Below are 17,698 nucleotides of genomic sequence, written 5' to 3'. Positions count from 1 at the left end.
CCGTCAGCTAGGATAGGCTCTAGCACCCCCCCCCCCCTGCGACCCTTGTGAAGATAAAGCGGTTCCGAAAATGAATGAGAAATGAATCAATACTGACATTGCTAAATATTGTTGTAAATGTGCAGGAAAAACAGTGACTGCAACATTTTCACACCATATAAGGAAACACCATGGTGCTAAATATGAGAAAATGTATTTTTACCGAGCGCATCTTTACAATAACGGCGACCCATAACCTAAGGCTACAACACCGGATTAAATCATCATATGACTCGGTCTAATGTTTACGTAACCCTTGACAGGCAACACGAATCTACTTCTCTGTCAGAAGGTGGCAGCCTTGGCCATAAGTGCAACTCAATAAAACAAAGTCCCTGGTTGGAAGGGTAAACAAGAGATGCGTCTATGAGGATAAGAACCTGCAGCTGAAGAGAGGAAACGTCGCTCCTTTCGGAGAACCGCACGTCGCTATACTTTATGCAGTGGTGAGTACAAGATGTCTTCATCCTTCCCAGATGTCATCAAGTTATATAAGATATAATGGAGTCTGGTTCAGTCCAGGGATGTCACGTTTTAAAAGCGATTGATGTTTGTAAGGAGAATCTGGGTTGTTTCACATCATCAGTGGATGATTGCGTTTAGAAAACACGCGCGACTGTGTGTGCGTGTGTTTTTTTAAAGGGGAACAAAATGTCGCTCTATTGACAACCTCCAATCACAAATAATTGTAGTATTCGTATATAATATATATTAAGCTTCAAAGAAGTGTGTCACACAATAATCACAATAATATGATTAAGTTAGCCACTATTTCTGTGCCCAAATACAATATTAATGTATATATAGCATCTTCTCAAACTACATGGGGCTCCATAATTTATCCAACTTTCCAAACTGTTTTTGTTGAGGTTAAACACTAATTGTAATTAGCAAATACACTTTTTTTTCCTTCGCTTAATTTCCTTTTTTTTTTTTTTAGCGGCACGGTGGAGCGAGTGTTATGCACGTTGGCCTCACAGCTCTGCGATCCTGGGTTCAAATCCAGGTCATGTTCATCTGTGTGGAGTTTGCATGTTCTCTGCTGGGTTTCCATGCATGGTAGGCTGGTTGGACACTCTAAATTCCCCCTAGGCATGGGTGTGAGAGTGCGTGGATGTTTTTGGGTGGGGGGCATTTATTCTTAACACGGCCATATACATTAACAAGGGTCCTATAGGGCACGCTTCATTTTCTTGTTATAAAATGCATGCATGCTATTGGCTTCCTCCTACTACTCCCACTACTCCCAGAATTACCATCTCATATCATGTTGCAAAATTCTGTGTCCTAATCTCAAATGAATGCTTTAAAACATGTTGCAGAAAGCATGCATATACTCGAATTCATCAGCACCATGGCAGCCTTGACCTATTCACTCTCTACTAATGCTAAGAAACCAGAGGTCTTGACGTTGATGTTGACAAGCTTTTAGTGTGTAAAATGGCACAGGCCTTAATTTGCTTCCCATGGGGGAGGACCGACAGATGGGTGCAGGTGATTAGCTGGGTGCATAGAATAATAAACATGTAATGTAAGACTATTATTTGAGGTTATGTTTGAGTAATGTCTTCTTTTGTTGGTGTGTTTCTTTGTGTTATTAGCTTGTTCCATTTTTTTGTATGTCAGGTTTTATTTTGTAAACTGCCTATTGTTATTAAAACCTTACGTTAGTGTTACTGCACACCCTTGTGTCCGCCGTTTTCTCTGGATCTGGGTCCAACTCCGTTCCACTCACCTGAAATACATAACATAACCAATCAATATATTGATCAGAAATTAATAATACCGCCAGTCTGAATTACAACTTTCCTCACAAAACTCAGTGTTTGCTATTGTGGTAAAAAACTGTTGTCAAAAAATAATTATAGGTTAGTAAAAAAAAGGAATAAAATCAACAACCTGCTTTTCGCACTAAGCCCTGAGCAATATTCAAGCTGGTTGTCTCTTGTAATCTAACTCAGGCCTCCTGAGCAAATGATTCATAAATAACAAGCACCATGTTGACTACAAGTATGTGAATTTATTTCCAGAAGCCATTGAAGATGGGAGCACTCCCGCACGACTCAGGAAACAGCCATGTTTTTGTTTAGACACCAAATAGCTAATTTAATCAGTGACCTTCAAGTCATATAACAAACAAGATGCACCGTTAACTTTCTCTTTCACTGTTTCCTCTCATTGTTGAAACAAACTGAATGTGTAAAAATAATTAAATGATTAAATTATCTTCATTATCTCTCCCTGACAGCTGGCTGGTAACAATTCAAAGAGGCTGCTTCAGACTTTTCTCTCTAAGCTGTGAAAAAACTGTGTTGCACATCTCTCTCTTCGCTTGACTACGAAGGATTACAGTACATCACATGCTTGATTAAAAGCGACCTACTGAGACCTCGGCACAGTTCATACTTTCCTGGGAAGGAGTAACTCTAAAGCCCACTCAGATACACATCACTGAGAAGCTAAGACAATTCGTGAAAAAAGTTACTGTCTGGCAGGACACTTACGTAAAAGGAAAGCTGGCCGATGTGATGGGTAACCAAAATACTGGCCCGCCTAATGGACCAGATAATGCAACTCAACCAGAGGAGGAAGATGGAATGGACATCAGAAGTCTCACAGGTGCTATACTTATTATATATGTTATTAAATTCTGTTTCTATGTGTGTGTTTGAGTGTGTTTGTGTGTGTGGAGGCTGTATTATAAATAGTTTTCACATACAATATATTTCATCCCTCTTTGTGGTATACAGTATTTGTTTTTAATAATGCTGTTAATAATACAATACTATATATTTCACTCTATTTTCACCATGTTGCCTTGCTGATGTTTATTTTTCTACTGGATTAATTGCATTTCTCTTTATTTCATTAGGGAAAGATGTGTTGAGATTTGAGTATTTTTAAGTGCATAAGAGTTTAACCCTGTATCTCAAAGTGCCATTAAACGTCTTGCAAGTTAGAAATGTGAATGAATAGGGAACAAAAGTTCAATCAAGGTCAGGTCCATAAAGGTAAGTCCTTGTCATTGTGAATCATTCTTTAGTTTAGCGCATCATCACTTTGTGACACTTGCCAGGAGAGGTATGTTTGGTCAGACACACCTTCATCATGCTCAACACTCTTATGACAGAACTGATGACATCACTGCACCATCATCAGCTTTATTTTCCTGGTGTTGCCAATGCTACTGAAGGAAATATGCCAGGCTTCACCTAATTAATTGGACATGAAAAATAGCAGGTGAGTCTCATAGGGATTTTGCTTGTTTTCTGGTATGTTTCCAGGAAGTGTATCTAGATATGGAACGTCGAGCCTCAGCCCAGAGCTGCTGGCCTCTCTACAGTCTCTTGGAGAAAACACTGACTACACACTACTGCCAAATTCGCTGCACCAGGTGGGTGTTTGTCTGGAAAGAGGGCAATACTTGAGCATTTTAAAAGAAATGTCTCCACTTCCAATCTCTGGGGACTGAATGCTTTTGTGTGTGACCATACAAGCATTGCACTTCATAGGCAAAACATTGGTACACTTGGCCCCAGGGCCTGGCAAGCAAAATCTAGAGATCACGCATGAATAATTTTAAGCCTCTGTAAAGCTGTGGTAAATTTGTTAATATCTAGTTCATGTTCTAAAATGACTGTGTAGCAGTGTTCAATGCATGATAAGTATATATAGATGTTTTTATGACATGTTATTTGAACGCATAAATGAGTCAAGGCATTGAGAAAAAAGTTGTTAATATGGAAAATGCATTATTATAATACATATTTTTTTAAATACCCAAGTTTAAGTTAGAAAAGTAATGCATGAGTTTTCAATGTGCATAGGATAGAAAATTTAAAATGTCTAGCAGAGAGTCATTACATTTCATTTTTAGGGCTGGTAACAAAGTGAAAGTCATAACATATGTTGGACATTTGCAGGAGAAAATGAAATAATAAAATAACTACATAGCAGAAAAAAATACTTGGCCCTTTTGTTTATGATGTTCTCCTGAAAAGAATAAATGATATATAGTTCGTTTGGAGTTTAATTTGTATTATGAGAGCTTGTGATATTTACATACTATTCGAATATGAACTTCAGGCAGTTTCATGTGACTGATCACTTCATCTGAAAGTCCTGCCTCAGTATGTGACTGTATTTTTTTTGTAGTTTCTTTGAGTGTTGAACATGTTTTTATTTTATTTCAGATCGCAGAATTCTGCTCCCTCCAAGAGAACTGTATCCTTTATAGATAGAGTTGAAGTAATGTGTATGCAGTTTTAAAGCATAGTACAAATACATGGCCATTATCAATATAATGTGACAATCATGTCTGAATGAAATATTAAAATTTGAGTATCAAGTACCATATTTTTTGCACTATAAGGCAGAACTAAAAACAATGCACCCTATATATGAATCAATATTGGCTAAACATTGTATGAAATTCCCTTTAGCACAGCTCTATCTAGTTGATGTATAATACATCTGATACTCTTAACTAATACTATTACAGGACCATTTCTAGTACCCTTAACCCTTTAAACTTAGTGCCTTTATGTTCTATCAAGGCAGGCTTGGATAGTTCATTCCTTACAAAAAGAAAGCAAGTAGTCTTGTTTTGTCAGGGCTTTTCCTCGTACTTTGTATCATAGATGGTACGACATAGCTTCATGTGTTTTCATACTTAAATTCTGGCAAGCAACAAGGCCATGTATGAGGGGAATTGAATTTCTTTAACTGGTGACCTTACCAGACCATTTGGCTATCCAGCTTCTCCAGCTAGAGAAGCTTTACCATGAACGAGTGCTCTCCAACCTCACTGTTCTACAGGAAAATTGGGGTACTAAACATTGTCTTAGAATTTGTGTTCTAATTTGATGCTTTGTGAATATTTTGATATACGTGGGCCATTTCTGTCTTTGCAGAGAGCCGTTGCAAAGAGAAGAATATTGACAACGGTTTGGCTTCTGAAATAGACAACATCAGTAAGAAACACATTGAGACACTGAGGCACATCTGTGGGACACACCTCAAGTGAGTCATTATCCTATATGTTAAATCTATAACTCATATTAGTGTTGTGTGCTTTGCTTCCAAAGAGAAAAGAAGTGCAATCCAGTTTGACGCAAAAGATTGTCAGTATTTGAAGGGAATGACATGAGCTGTTTTAATTGGTGGCGACCAATGTTCCCTCTGTTTTTGGGATGCGGTACAAATTCTTTTTAAAAAATAGTCTTACATTCCTTTGAAAAGTAAGAGATTTCTGTTGCTTAGCTTTGTCATCAGTTTGAGGTTCCTGTGGAATCTTGATCCACTAGAGGTTAGAATTGTGAGAGTTGTCATTCCTTCTTGCCACCCATCATTTCTTCACACAAATGAACATGAATATAAAACTAAACAGACCCAAATAGAAAAGTAGATCTCAAACTTAGATTCACATTGTGAACAGCAGAGACACGTTAAAATATGGCCACTGATGCCATGTATGGTTGTGTGTACACAACAATCATGTGAAACTGATAAATACATATGACTCTAAGGTGAATGGGCTTTTGTTGAAGAATTCCAAAAAACACTTTGATTGGATTATTTCATATCCATTATATAAGATTATGTGCTCATTTTCCTTACCTGGTATTCCTTTGTCATTGCTTCTGGGCTTAGACCTTCCCTCAGAGAAGATATCACACTAACGGTCGTTCAGAGCAAGAGAGAAGCGTGCCATCAGGGGAAAGGTAAATTCCACCATTTTTTTTCTCTGACAATGTCTGTAAAAATAATATGTTGCATTGTCAAATACATTTCTTAATCATTACTTGATTTGGTCAAAGTGTAGAAATCCTTTTTCTGTGGGGTACAGTTTTAAATGGCATTCAACTGCTTTGACGTGTTTGGAAAATATTAATCAAATGTTATTTGTTGATACCCCGATTTTTAAATCTTGATCATCACACAAGTGGGCAATGAACCTTACAACTTTACTGACAATGTTAGAAATTTAACATTCCAATAAATGCTGTATGTTTGTGTTTAGTTGCAGCATGCAACCCCGAAATAAAAAATGATGATGATGATGAAGAAGTGGGAAGAATGAAATCCAAGTTAGGTCTTGTTAAGCAGCTAAAACATATAAAAGGCGAAGAAATGTACGATGAAGTGAAAGAAGAGGACGAAGAGGATGACTTGAAAGTGGAGTGGCCAACAGGAGTGTACCAGGCTACAGACATAGAGCTGGAAAAACTTTGCCATGAAGATGGGGTAGGAAAGACCTTTACAAATAATATTCACTGATTTTTTGATTCTTTACACATACATGGAATTGGATGTTATTTTCCTTAGCCACTAAATCATTTACCACCAAAGATAATTGTTTTCAATTACAATCCTCAAACCTTCTGAAATTGGAACATTCTGTAAAATGTAAAGAAGAAAAAAAAGAAATAAATTATTCAGAAATCCCTTTTAACCAACTACATTGAATGAAATAAACCACATTAATTGTTTTTAAAGGAAAAACTCATTTTTTTATAAAGACTTTTCTTTTTGGAATTTGATGCATTTAACTTGGGCCAAATAACTGGTGACAAGGACAACAAAATACTTAAATAAACAGTAAATAAATGAACAATAACACTGTGACTATATTGAGATGAAAACTCATTAAGTGTTAGGTGATTAGTCTTAATATGGAATCCCAAATGTACATCGATACAACTGCTTGCTCTATTTGGCTATTTAACTAACAATCACTTTCATCAGCAGTACAGGGCTTTGCTCAAATTAAAAACAGCAGGCAGCAACATTCATTTACACCCTTCAGCTTGCATCAGTGGCAGTGTAACACATGAGGAGGTCACTGTGTTTTGCCTGACTAACAGCACAATATAACGGGAGATGTGTCCGCATGATGTAATTTAAAATAATAAGGCACTTTCAAAGTACTCACTTGAACATAAATAGAAAGGGTGGCCATTGCACAAGAAAATGGGCACCGGACTGGGGTCCCCGACGTCAGTCGTCGTGGCCGATGGAGGTACTTGCGACCTTCAAAAAAAAGGTATATGACTAGATAGCTATAATACCCAAAAACATGTTTGCAGTAGCTGGTATGTTATAAATACATTTAGTTTGACAAAAGAAATGACAAACATTGCCTCATACATTGTAATGCAATATTTTTTAATTTCAGTTATGTTGGAATGGAAAGCCAAATCTTCTGTTTTGTGTGTGAAATTTAGAGTATGTCCACAGATGGTCTGGTTTCCATTCTGAAGAGAAGGAGAGCATCGTTGGATGGACTACCACCCCCCAGTAATACAGACAACAAAATATATGCCAAGCGCAAAGTCCGATTCACTGAGCCAGATGATGGCATCGATCATGGTTAGATTTTAAATTAAAGTGTTCTGAACTGATGTTCTGATCAATATTTTCCAGAGCAAAAGTATATTTTATATAACATTTTAATGCTGTATTTTAATAGTTAACCACAAAATGTGGTCTCAACTTTGTAATAAGACAATTTACTTGTTTTTCCTTTTTTAAAAAACATTATACTTAGTCTTAGCACAAGGAAATTTACTTAGGAACTGCAGATATTGATATTTTGCACGTGGATAATTTGAAATATGCCATGTGTTTACACTCCAGATGAGGATGGTGGAGATTCCTGGATGATCCTTTTACTGCTGTGTCTGGTTACCGTGGTGATCAGTGTTGGTGGGACCGCTCTCTACTGCTTCTTGGTGGACTCATCCTCCCATGTTTGCATTGACTTTACTCAGAATTTCTACATGACGAAAATGCGGAGTCTCTTCGAAAGGCTCGGACATTGGCTTCCTCATGGGACATAAAAAGTCTTGACGCAGTTCACTGTCAAATCCACATTCAGGGAAATTTTCTTAAATCATAAATTTGACATGAAATTTTAAATTGGATTTTCTAATAAAAACACCAAGCTGTAACATTTTTCAAGATAATAGTAGATATGCTTGTGTGGGTTATTTATCCGTGACAAAATTGCTTCTTGTAACAGTCACTTTTCTCCATACTTTGACATAATAACTTGTTTCTTGTAGTTTGTTAGTAATATGTAGTATTATTTGTCCTGGTTCTTTTGCTTTCAGCTGTTTCTATTTATTAATTTAGCAAAGTAAGTTGCCATTTGCAGGTGCGCTTTTTTTTTTGTAGAATGATGGATCATGTTTGTAATTTAGTTTCTAATCTGCACTGCAGTCTTGCCTCACAGTTACGATACTGTATTGTGTCATGTTTATTTTAGTCATACTGAAAATGATGGTTCAAGCATTTTGGTAACATTTCTATTCTCACCTATGAACTATGGTCTTCCCACTCAGGTACCTGTGTTGCGCTTGAATTCTTAAATCCACATATATACAGGGTTTTTCTTTGAAATCAACATTCATGGATTGTAATTTTCTCGGTATATTCAGTTGATGAAATAGATGTTGAATAGGTGACTTTTTAGACACGTGACTAAAATACTGAAATGTAGATGGACTGTTAAAGTAGCTTATACATGATCTTCACATTGTATGTTAAAGTTGAATTAAATGAAATGGAAATGTACCTATTTTTACAGCCTATGCTTGTGCATTATGCTTTTTGCAAGGGTAATTAAAACAAATTTCAAATTATTCCTAGTACTATATTATCACATTAAACTGAGTCAAAAGAGTGAGTTGAATACTTTTTTTTGTATTGTCACAATAGATAATGTTGGCCAATTTAGCAATATGACTTGTTTTCTTAGTACGCCACAATTTCAGGTGATATTTTTTGCAATTATTTTTAACAATGGACTGTAGATGAATGAAATAAAAACAGACAATTGGATCAATATAAACACTTGTATTGTGATTAAAGACGATGTGACTATTTGTCCAAATTGGTTCTGTTGGATGTACAGGGTAGCTAGTTAACAGTGTTTGTTTTTAATAATTTGCATTTAAATGATTGCTTTGTAAAGTAATTTTATTATGCTTGACGTTATGTACAAAGTGCACAATAATGGCCACAAGAGGGCAGTGTACACCTGTTATCAATCCTGGCACACTTTGACACATTTAATTAGGCGGACGGACTAACGTATACCCGAAAGGAACAACAATCTCAAGGCGGGGTATAGTGCATGTTAATGACACATTTGAGTGAAACAGAATGGTTACTATTAGCTGAATTATTTAGCGCATGTATATAAGTACTCCCTTCTTCCTTCACCAAGGTTAACCTTCATTCACGTCACAAGTACGTGCAATAAATAGAAGACAATTCGTCAGTGACGAAACAAAGATATAAACTATTGATAACTCATTACTTATTGAAGCAATAACAAAAATAATAAAATTATTTTTTAAAAAATATAAATAAACACTCACCACATGTAAAAAAAAACACCGGAAGTTTTACTTTCGGAACGATTTTGTACACGTACAAGATGGAAGCGGTGACATCCACCAGACCTTACCATATCGTTATATTCGGTGCTTCAGGCTTTACAGGAAAGTTTGTAGTTGAAGAAGTGGCCCGATTCGCTGCTGACGCGATCACAGACACCCGTCCAACATGGGCTGTGGCTGGGAGAAACGAACAACGCCTTAAGGGGGTGTTAAAGCAAGCCGCCGAGAGGCTGGGTATGTATACAATAGAGTACAGTCTTCCCTCGATTATCGCGAATTCACTTCGTGTTTTTTTCTGTTATTTAAAAAAATACAGTTGCATACATGTACATGCATACATGTTCATGTACATGCATACATGTACATGCATACATGTACATGCATACATGTACATGCATACATGTACATGCATACATGTACATGTACATGCATACATGTACATGTACATGCATACATGTACATGTACATGCATACATGTACATGTACATGCATACATGTACATGTACATGCATACATGTACATGTACATGCATACATGTACATGCATACATGTACATGCATACATGTACATGTACATGCATACATGTACATGTACATGCATACATGTACATGTACATGCATACATGTACATGTACATGCATACATGTACATGTACATGCATACATGTACATGCATACATGTACATGCATACATGTACATGTGCATGTACATGCATACATGTACATGTACATGCATACATGTACATGTACATGTACATGTACATGTACATGTACATGTACATGCATACATGTACATGCATACATGTACATGTACATGTACATGCATACATGTACATGTACATGTACATGCATACATGTACATGTACATGCATACATGTACATGTACATGTACATGCACATGTACATGTATGTACATGTACATACATATATATATGTATGTACATGTACATGTACATACATATATATGTATGTACATGTGTGAAGATCAGAAGGATTTTTTTTATTGCAGAAGATCATGTGGTATTATGTGTGTTTTAAAATTTGACAACTCCATTATTAACATATTTTCTTTATTTTCCAGCCATGCCTGAGTTGAACACAGATGTTGACATCATTGTAGCAGATGTGTCCAATAAAGAATCTTTGGCCATCATGTGCCAGAAGGCTCTGGTCATTCTCAACTGTGTGGGTCCAGTAAGTATTGAAAGCAGCAGTAATTGAAGAACGAATTAAAACAAACCATGTCGAAATAAACACTGATGGACCGTTTTGTTGATTTCATTGTTTCAGTACAGATTTTATGGTGAACCGGTGGTTGCTGCATGCGTGGAGAATGGAGCTCACTACATTGACATCTGTGGTGAGCCTCAGGTAATTTGTCTGATTATATGAATGCTAGGAAGCAAGCGGTCACACCAAATCTACTCGACTTTAAAAAGCAGTACTTGTTTTGACAGTTTCTGGAGCGCATGCAGTTTGAGTACCACACAAAGGCTTTGGAGAAAGGAGTGTATATAATTGGTAGCTGCGGCTTTGACTCTATACCTGCAGACCTGGGAATTCTCTATACACAAAGCCATTTTAAAGGTTTGACTTATTTTTCAGGGAGAATATCAGAAGTCACAAAAGTGGTAAAAGAAGAAGAAACAAGTAGCTCAAGAAGAGTGTTAGAATTTTTTTATTTCATCTAGTATACACTGTATTTAGTGTTCCTTTAGCGACTAATAACAAAGCAACAAATCTAGTGGATGACTTTGGTTTATTGGTGACTTATGGAGACTTTGAGATTGCCTCTAGAGCAGATGTTGTTCTTGACGGTAAATGATGGCAAACATAGAATTGCTAATTAACTGTATTGCCCTTAAAGTGAAAAAAAAAGACTATATATATATATATATATATATATATATATATATATATATATATATATATATATATATATATATATATATATATATATATATATATATATATATATATATATATATATATATATATATATATATATATATATATATATATATGTGACACTTTATTAAGTAATAGTGTAGAGAATGACAACAAGTCAACAAGAGAGCTAGATTGTAACTTTAAAACATATATATATTAATATAATATAATTTCAATTGTTGTCATTGCTCCCCCCCTCACACAAGTTTTATAAATCTTATTTGATCTGTTTAGGACTGCCATTTAATTATTGTCTCAGTTATATGAAGTCCGAGTTGCAAATCAATATTGAATTTAAAATGTATATAGCATTTAAATTCAATATTGATTTGCAACTCGGACTTCAAGCATGAATCATGATTAGTTCAGGTGGGATACATAAAACAGAAGTGATATTATACCAATTTACAATGAGCGAAATGATGTTTAATTACCCATTTCATTTTAGAAATTATGTCGTTTTAGGCACGTTGACGGCAGTGGAGAGCTTCTTAACTATAAACAGTGGGCCCAAGGTAACTCACGTGATTATCTTCAGGAGAAAATAAAACATTGGAATGAAAATAGAATATCATATGGCAAGTGTTGTTAACCTTTGCAGGGTTCATGCGGTCATGATGCCACGTGGCAGTCAGCTGTGCACGGATTCGCAGACAGTGGTGCTTTGCGCCAGTTGAGGAGGAAGTTTGGCAATAAGCAGCTACCTGTTTTGGGAACCAAAGTCAAACCGAGGTAAGCGAGCAATTTCTTGTTGGCAATTCTGTCTGGTTTTAAAAAGTAATGTGTACTTGTACTAAATCCAAATGGAGAGGGACTTATTTCCCTTTATGGCAGCACTGATAGAAAACTAAATTTTATTTTGGTACATTACGCAGTATTTGAATATAATTCATCTCTAAATCCTGAATTTTTGCTATGGGTATCACTTAAAAAATTTAAAATTGTTCCTCTTCTGATTAAAATGGACCCTCCCAACATGGTCTTAAAATAAGGAAAGGCAGACAAACTATATGATTGGATGAACATTTCTTATTGCAGTAGTATATACAAATATAGATGTATTAATACTCTGTTTATATAAGGGCTGACAGGGCTTTTCTTTGTGTTGAAGAAAATGGTCTGATACTGTATGTTTACTGCATGAATATGTGAATAGTAACATGTATACGTATGTATATTTGTTTAAACAGAGTTTGTTCTGTATATTTGAATGGATAATCTGATATTACACCTGTCTTGTGTGTATGTGTAGAGGTTGTCTGTTTTATAGCAAGGAGATTGTGCAGTATGCTATCCCTTTTATGGGTTCGGACCCTTCTGTAGTGAAGAGAACACAACGTTTCCTTTACCAGGAGGAATGTCGAATACCAGTGAGTACTTATATCAGTTGTAATCCACTCAATGCAAATAATACAATATATGTGCTTACCAAAGTTGAATGTGATTTTTATTTTAATTTAAATTGAATGCTTTTATTGTCATTATACAAGTATATACAGTATTTCCACCTCTGATTTTGCCTCCTTCCAACCCCCTCAACATCCTCTATTGACAGATCCAGTATTGTGCATACGTTGGAGTAGGTGGTCTCTGCTCAATTGCCAAGCTCTTTGTTGGAGGACTTGCATTTTGGATTCTGGTCAAATTTAGGCTCGGCAGGAAACTCCTCACCATGGTAAACAAACACAACATTACTTTGTGTCCTTATTTTCACCAAGCTGCAAAGTTAGATTCCTTCAGTTTTCCATCATACCAGAATACTATAGTATTTTCAACACCACCTCTTAAAACTAATTGTAGGGTGCAACTTAAAGGCTAACATGAAAATGTCCACTGATTTGGTAGCAGAATATTTATGGTTCTTGCAACAAGTCAAACATTAGCCACAAATTTTGCTAAAATATCGTAATGCCATCTTTCTTTCAAACTCTGTTGAGTTAACTCAAGTGAACTTTGCTCCTCCAGGTGAATAAGAAACTTATTTCAATGTTTTAATGGTGTCTTCATTTTCCAAAGTTTCCTAGGTTTTTTTCCTTTGGCTTTTTCAGTAAGGCTGGTCCAACAATTAAACAGGTAAGTTTTATTTTTATTTTTATTGCATATCCAAAGTAAGATGTAGGTTACATCATAGAGATTAACAAAGTAAAAAGGCCAATGTTATGTATAAAAGTCTAAATGTGTTTAATGTAATTTTGATTTATATTGAATAGAATAAACCTGCAAACAGCTCTAACATGACGCTCTTAGATTTGCGGGCGCTGAAAGAAGGCCCGGTGATTCTAAAGTATAGGTGGCGGTACATTGTAGAATCAATGCCTAGTAAAGTCTCATGTATTTGAATTTCATACTGAATTATATCAATAAACAATAACGTAGAGGAGGTTAGGGCCTGGGAAAGTGTACAACTCAACCTTTTTAGTTTATTTTACAAAGAAAAGGATTATGGGTTGTCGCTCAATGAATCTTAATCTATCAAATTCACTTATGTGCTTCCTGAGGTCATAGTGTGTCAGAGCACTTGTTGACATTGTCAGCTAAACTCTTTAATTGTTTAAAATCCTACTCTTATGTTGAACCTACCAGATTGAAGACACCTGTTTCAACATGACATTTTTCGGAGAGGGATACTCGGAGGGTACGGACCCCTCACAGGGACCACCCAATGCCAAGATCTGCACTGAGGTCATGGGAGGAGGTAGGTGTATATTGCTCATGTGAACTCCTATATAGATATATGGTCTGGTAAAATGAAAAATTGCAATCAAAGGACTAATTATGCCTTGAAAAAGAATAAATATATAAAGTGAGAAATTCAAGGGCTGGTTTTCATGGATTTGGTTGTTTGTTAATGTTTTAACTGGATGCTAACTAGAAACTTTTCACTTCTGATTATTATAACATTTGCTTCAATATGTTTTAGAGCCTGGGTATGTGGCCACAGTAATTGCTATGGTACAGGCGGCAGTAACCGTGCTGAAAGAAAGACACTCCCTGCCTAGGAGGTTAGTAGTTTCTTCTCTCAAACCATCTTCGGAAAAAGTACATCTTGATGTGTTTTGGCAAATATATAGTATCTCTTTAACTCAATGGTGTGTTAACAGGGGAGGAGTTTACACACCAGGGAGTGCCTTCTACAGAACCAGTCTCATTGACCGGCTTCATAACAATGGTTTCAAGTTCTCTGTGAGAACTTATGAAGAACCTACTAAATCATAAAGGCTCCATTGCTTGGGTGGGTTCTGTTTGAAGTATAAGACAAATGATTTTCGTCGTCAAATGAAATCCTTAAAGTGAGGTGAACACAAAGACCACTAGATTCACTTGTGTCTCTGCAGGCTCTTATTTAAACGTGTGCATTTAAAATTTTTTTGCAATTTCAAGTAAGACTTGAGGTAATGTAACTCAATTCAGATCAGGAGCCATGTTATACACTGCTTGGTATCTATACACACTAAATGTGTAAGTATCTGTGTGAAGCACTGTCTTGATATTATGGCTTGAAGACTTGACCTTCTAATTCAGGAAAGTGTCAAAGTGATGCTGTAATGGTTTAAATTATAATATAGTTACAAAAAAATGCCACTTATGCATGACTGAAATTTCTGTAAATAGTTTTATCATTGATCATTCAAGGAAGACAATGTGTATGTTTTTGTTGTCAAAAGTAATGTCCAGTGTCTCTAGACAAATCCCATACATTGAAATTTTCAGTGTTTTCAGAGATGTTGAAGGTTATATGGTTCCTTGAATGTAAATTAATCAAAAATATTTTATTTTGAAATGTGTTTTTTCAACAGCGTCATGATCAAATCATTTTAAATATATAACTTCTAGAGAACTGCCATTCTATTCATATTTGATAATGTGAATTTTGATGCACAATCAACTACTTTATTACCATCCTATATGAGTAGAAATTCACTTAGCCCATTAACAGGTTAATGTAGATTTGTGAACATTTAATGGACATTAACTGAATTATTTATTTCAGTTAATCATCATTCCCAATACTGAGTTAGGTTAGAGAAATCCCATGAAGACGCTTTGAAAAATCAAATGTGAAAAAAAATCACATCAGGATCTCCAACTGTGTTTTTATACATTTTAAACTAGTGTAGTCTTTTCTTGGATAAATAGTAATTAAAAAAAACCTTTCTCGTCCTCAATCGACCTTTATTTACACTGCCAGGAGGTGCCAGTATTTTCTCTTTTTCCCCTAGATGAATAATGACCCTTTACAATCTTTGTATGACAGCAGAGGTCATTCAGTGCCTCTGAGGATTTGGAGGAGGTATGTGGAGTGACAGCGGGTCACCGTGGAATCTCTCTGGAGATACTTACATTTTACGACCAGACTGGGGTACAGTCATTACAAGGAAATACTTGGCAGCCTGCACCTCTTTCCCCAATCTCTTTCTCCGACTGAGTCGCAGTGTGAGTCATTCCTCTGCCTCATCTGTTTCCCATCCCCCAGCTGTCACCACTGCTCCAATAAACAACAATCTAAACAGTGGCTGTGAGGACAGAACATGTCAGTAGTGTAGTTTCTGCATCACATCGCGTGTTGGATAAGGAGCTGCGGTGTTGGTGCAAGGGCGAGAGATTGCTGTAGTCCCCACCCTTTCTGTCTGGCCACATGCTGCCTTTGTGGCTTTTCTGATATTTATGTGAAGTCCTCTTGCTTTTTTTCCAAAATCACTTCTCACTTCTTGCCCGCAGACTCATTGCATTGCTTTGGAGAATGTGGGTCATCTAACATTTCAGATATGGAATTATCAGATAAAGAAAAATGTTAAAAAGAACACATTTTTGGCTCCAATACTCCCAGAAACGGAATATTTTGCATTTTGATTGCATTGTGCATATTTTTTTTCCTGATTAGTGAAAAAATATAACAAAGAAAAGCAGATCTTGGATGCATGAAGGGAATTCTAAGGGTTTTGAAGAATCACTGTGAAAAAAAAAGCAAAAAAAGACAATACAGGCAAAATTGAACTCAATTAGTTTTTTAATTTTAGCTATTGACTTTTGCCGTGTTTGCTTTAGGCCTCTATAGAGGCTTTATATTGCACCCATTCCATTTTACCTTGAGACATATGATGAAACTCCCACACAATAAAGGTATTGTGTGGCAGTTTCATCATCCGTCTCTTTTAGTCTATGCGTGTCCTCTCTCCACTACCTTTTCTAAGTTATGTTTCATGGTCACACAACGCTGTAGCATTTTAGTTCTGGTTGAGAATGATTTTCTCGCTCTTGTAGCATTAAAGTATTTTTCACCTTTTAACCTTCAGGCAGGTCTAAAAAGGGTCTTCTGTCGTCAGCAAAAACCTGGCTCTGCCCCATCCCCTGCACTATGAAAGAAGTAAGTGAATGCATCATCACTTGGGTATGTATGTGCTGTTATGATATTTGGCCTTACTTTAATAATGCGAGGTGAAACAAATAGTTGACATCCACCGTCACTGTGGGCTTTGTGTAAGATTTACTGCCAGCCAACTGCCAGCGGTGCATTATGCAGCACTGGCTCGCAGTAGGTGCATCCTGGTTGGCTACACAAGGGCCCGCTGAATTGATCAGGTTACTTGTAGAGATAGCAGCTGGATGTACATAAAATCTGGCCTTAACTGGTTTACTGACAGAGAGTACAGTGTCTGAGCCCTGCATTATTTTCTCCAATTCTAAAGCCCTTTCACGTTTACTGTACGGTGGTAGCTCAACATACGTGTGCCCCGACATACTAGTTCCCCGACATACGATTGCCCCGACATAAGAGTGCCCCGACATAAGAGTGCCCCGACATAAGAGTGCCCCGACATAAGAGTGCCCCGACATAAGAGTGCCCCGACATAAGAGTGCCCCGACATAAGAGTGCCCCGACATGAGAGTGCCCCGACATGAGAGTGCCCCGACATGAGAGTGCCCCGACATGAGAGTGCCCCGACATGAGAGTGCCCCGACATGAGAGTGCCCCGACATGAGAGTGCCCCGACATGAGAGTGCCCCGACATAAGAGTGCCCCGACATAAGAGTGCCCCGACATAAGAGTGCCCCGACATAAGAGTGCCCCGACATAAGAGTGCCCCGACATAAGAGTGCCCCGACATAAGAGTGCCCCGACATAAGAGTGCCCCGACATAAGAGTGACCCGACATAAGAGTGCCCCGACATAAGAGTGCCCCGACATAAGAGTGCCCCGACATAAGAGTGCCCCGACATAAGAGTGCCCCGACATAAGAGTGCCCAGACATAAGAGTGCCCCGACATAAGAGTGCCCCGACATAAGAGTGCCCCGACATAAGAG

General features: G+C 37.0%; 2 protein-coding genes across 7 annotated transcripts in view; both read left to right on the top strand.

The window, feature by feature from the left end:
• Positions 1-320: 320 nt before the first annotated feature.
• On the top strand, positions 321-8,728 carry cnstb (consortin, connexin sorting protein b). Its single transcript, XM_077735559.1, has 10 exons — positions 321-485; positions 2,288-2,658; positions 3,324-3,433; positions 4,233-4,263; positions 4,781-4,867; positions 4,953-5,061; positions 5,692-5,762; positions 6,062-6,285; positions 7,266-7,410; positions 7,678-8,728. Exons 2-10 carry the CDS (start codon positions 2,568-2,570, stop codon positions 7,878-7,880), a joined length of 1,071 nt encoding a protein of 356 aa, XP_077591685.1. The 5' UTR covers positions 321-485; positions 2,288-2,567; the 3' UTR covers positions 7,881-8,728.
• A 673-nt stretch (positions 8,729-9,401) lies between these two features.
• Positions 9,402-17,698, top strand: part of sccpdhb (saccharopine dehydrogenase b) — a 38,128-nt gene continuing 29,831 nt past the window's right edge. The window contains exons 1-14 of one of the 6 annotated variants that reach the window (XR_013329072.1): positions 9,402-9,680; positions 10,526-10,638; positions 10,735-10,815; positions 10,902-11,031; positions 11,860-11,909; positions 11,996-12,126; positions 12,647-12,764; positions 12,950-13,069; positions 13,411-13,467; positions 13,978-14,089; positions 14,315-14,396; positions 14,496-14,626; positions 15,650-15,828; positions 16,689-16,759. Coding sequence is in view for 4 of the 6 variants with exons in the window: in XM_077735523.1 (XP_077591649.1) it covers positions 9,485-9,680; positions 10,526-10,638; positions 10,735-10,815; positions 10,902-11,031; positions 11,860-11,909; positions 11,996-12,126; positions 12,647-12,764; positions 12,950-13,069; positions 13,411-13,467; positions 13,978-14,089; positions 14,315-14,396; positions 14,496-14,610 (1,305 nt within the window). In the remaining 2 variants the exon portion in view is untranslated. Of the gene's footprint in view, positions 9,681-10,525; positions 10,639-10,734; positions 10,816-10,901; positions 11,032-11,859; positions 11,910-11,995; positions 12,127-12,646; positions 12,765-12,949; positions 13,070-13,410; positions 13,468-13,977; positions 14,090-14,314; positions 14,397-14,495; positions 15,582-15,649; positions 15,920-16,688; positions 16,831-17,698 lie in introns of those variants that run through there. The other 5 variants (XR_013329071.1, XM_077735523.1, XM_077735529.1 and 2 more) reach the window with 5 other exon arrangements.

Source organism: Stigmatopora nigra, chromosome 2 (assembly GCF_051989575.1).
Source record: "Stigmatopora nigra isolate UIUO_SnigA chromosome 2, RoL_Snig_1.1, whole genome shotgun sequence".
Taxonomy (NCBI): domain Eukaryota; kingdom Metazoa; phylum Chordata; class Actinopteri; order Syngnathiformes; family Syngnathidae; genus Stigmatopora; species Stigmatopora nigra.
This window is presented reverse-complemented; position numbering and strand designations above follow the sequence as displayed.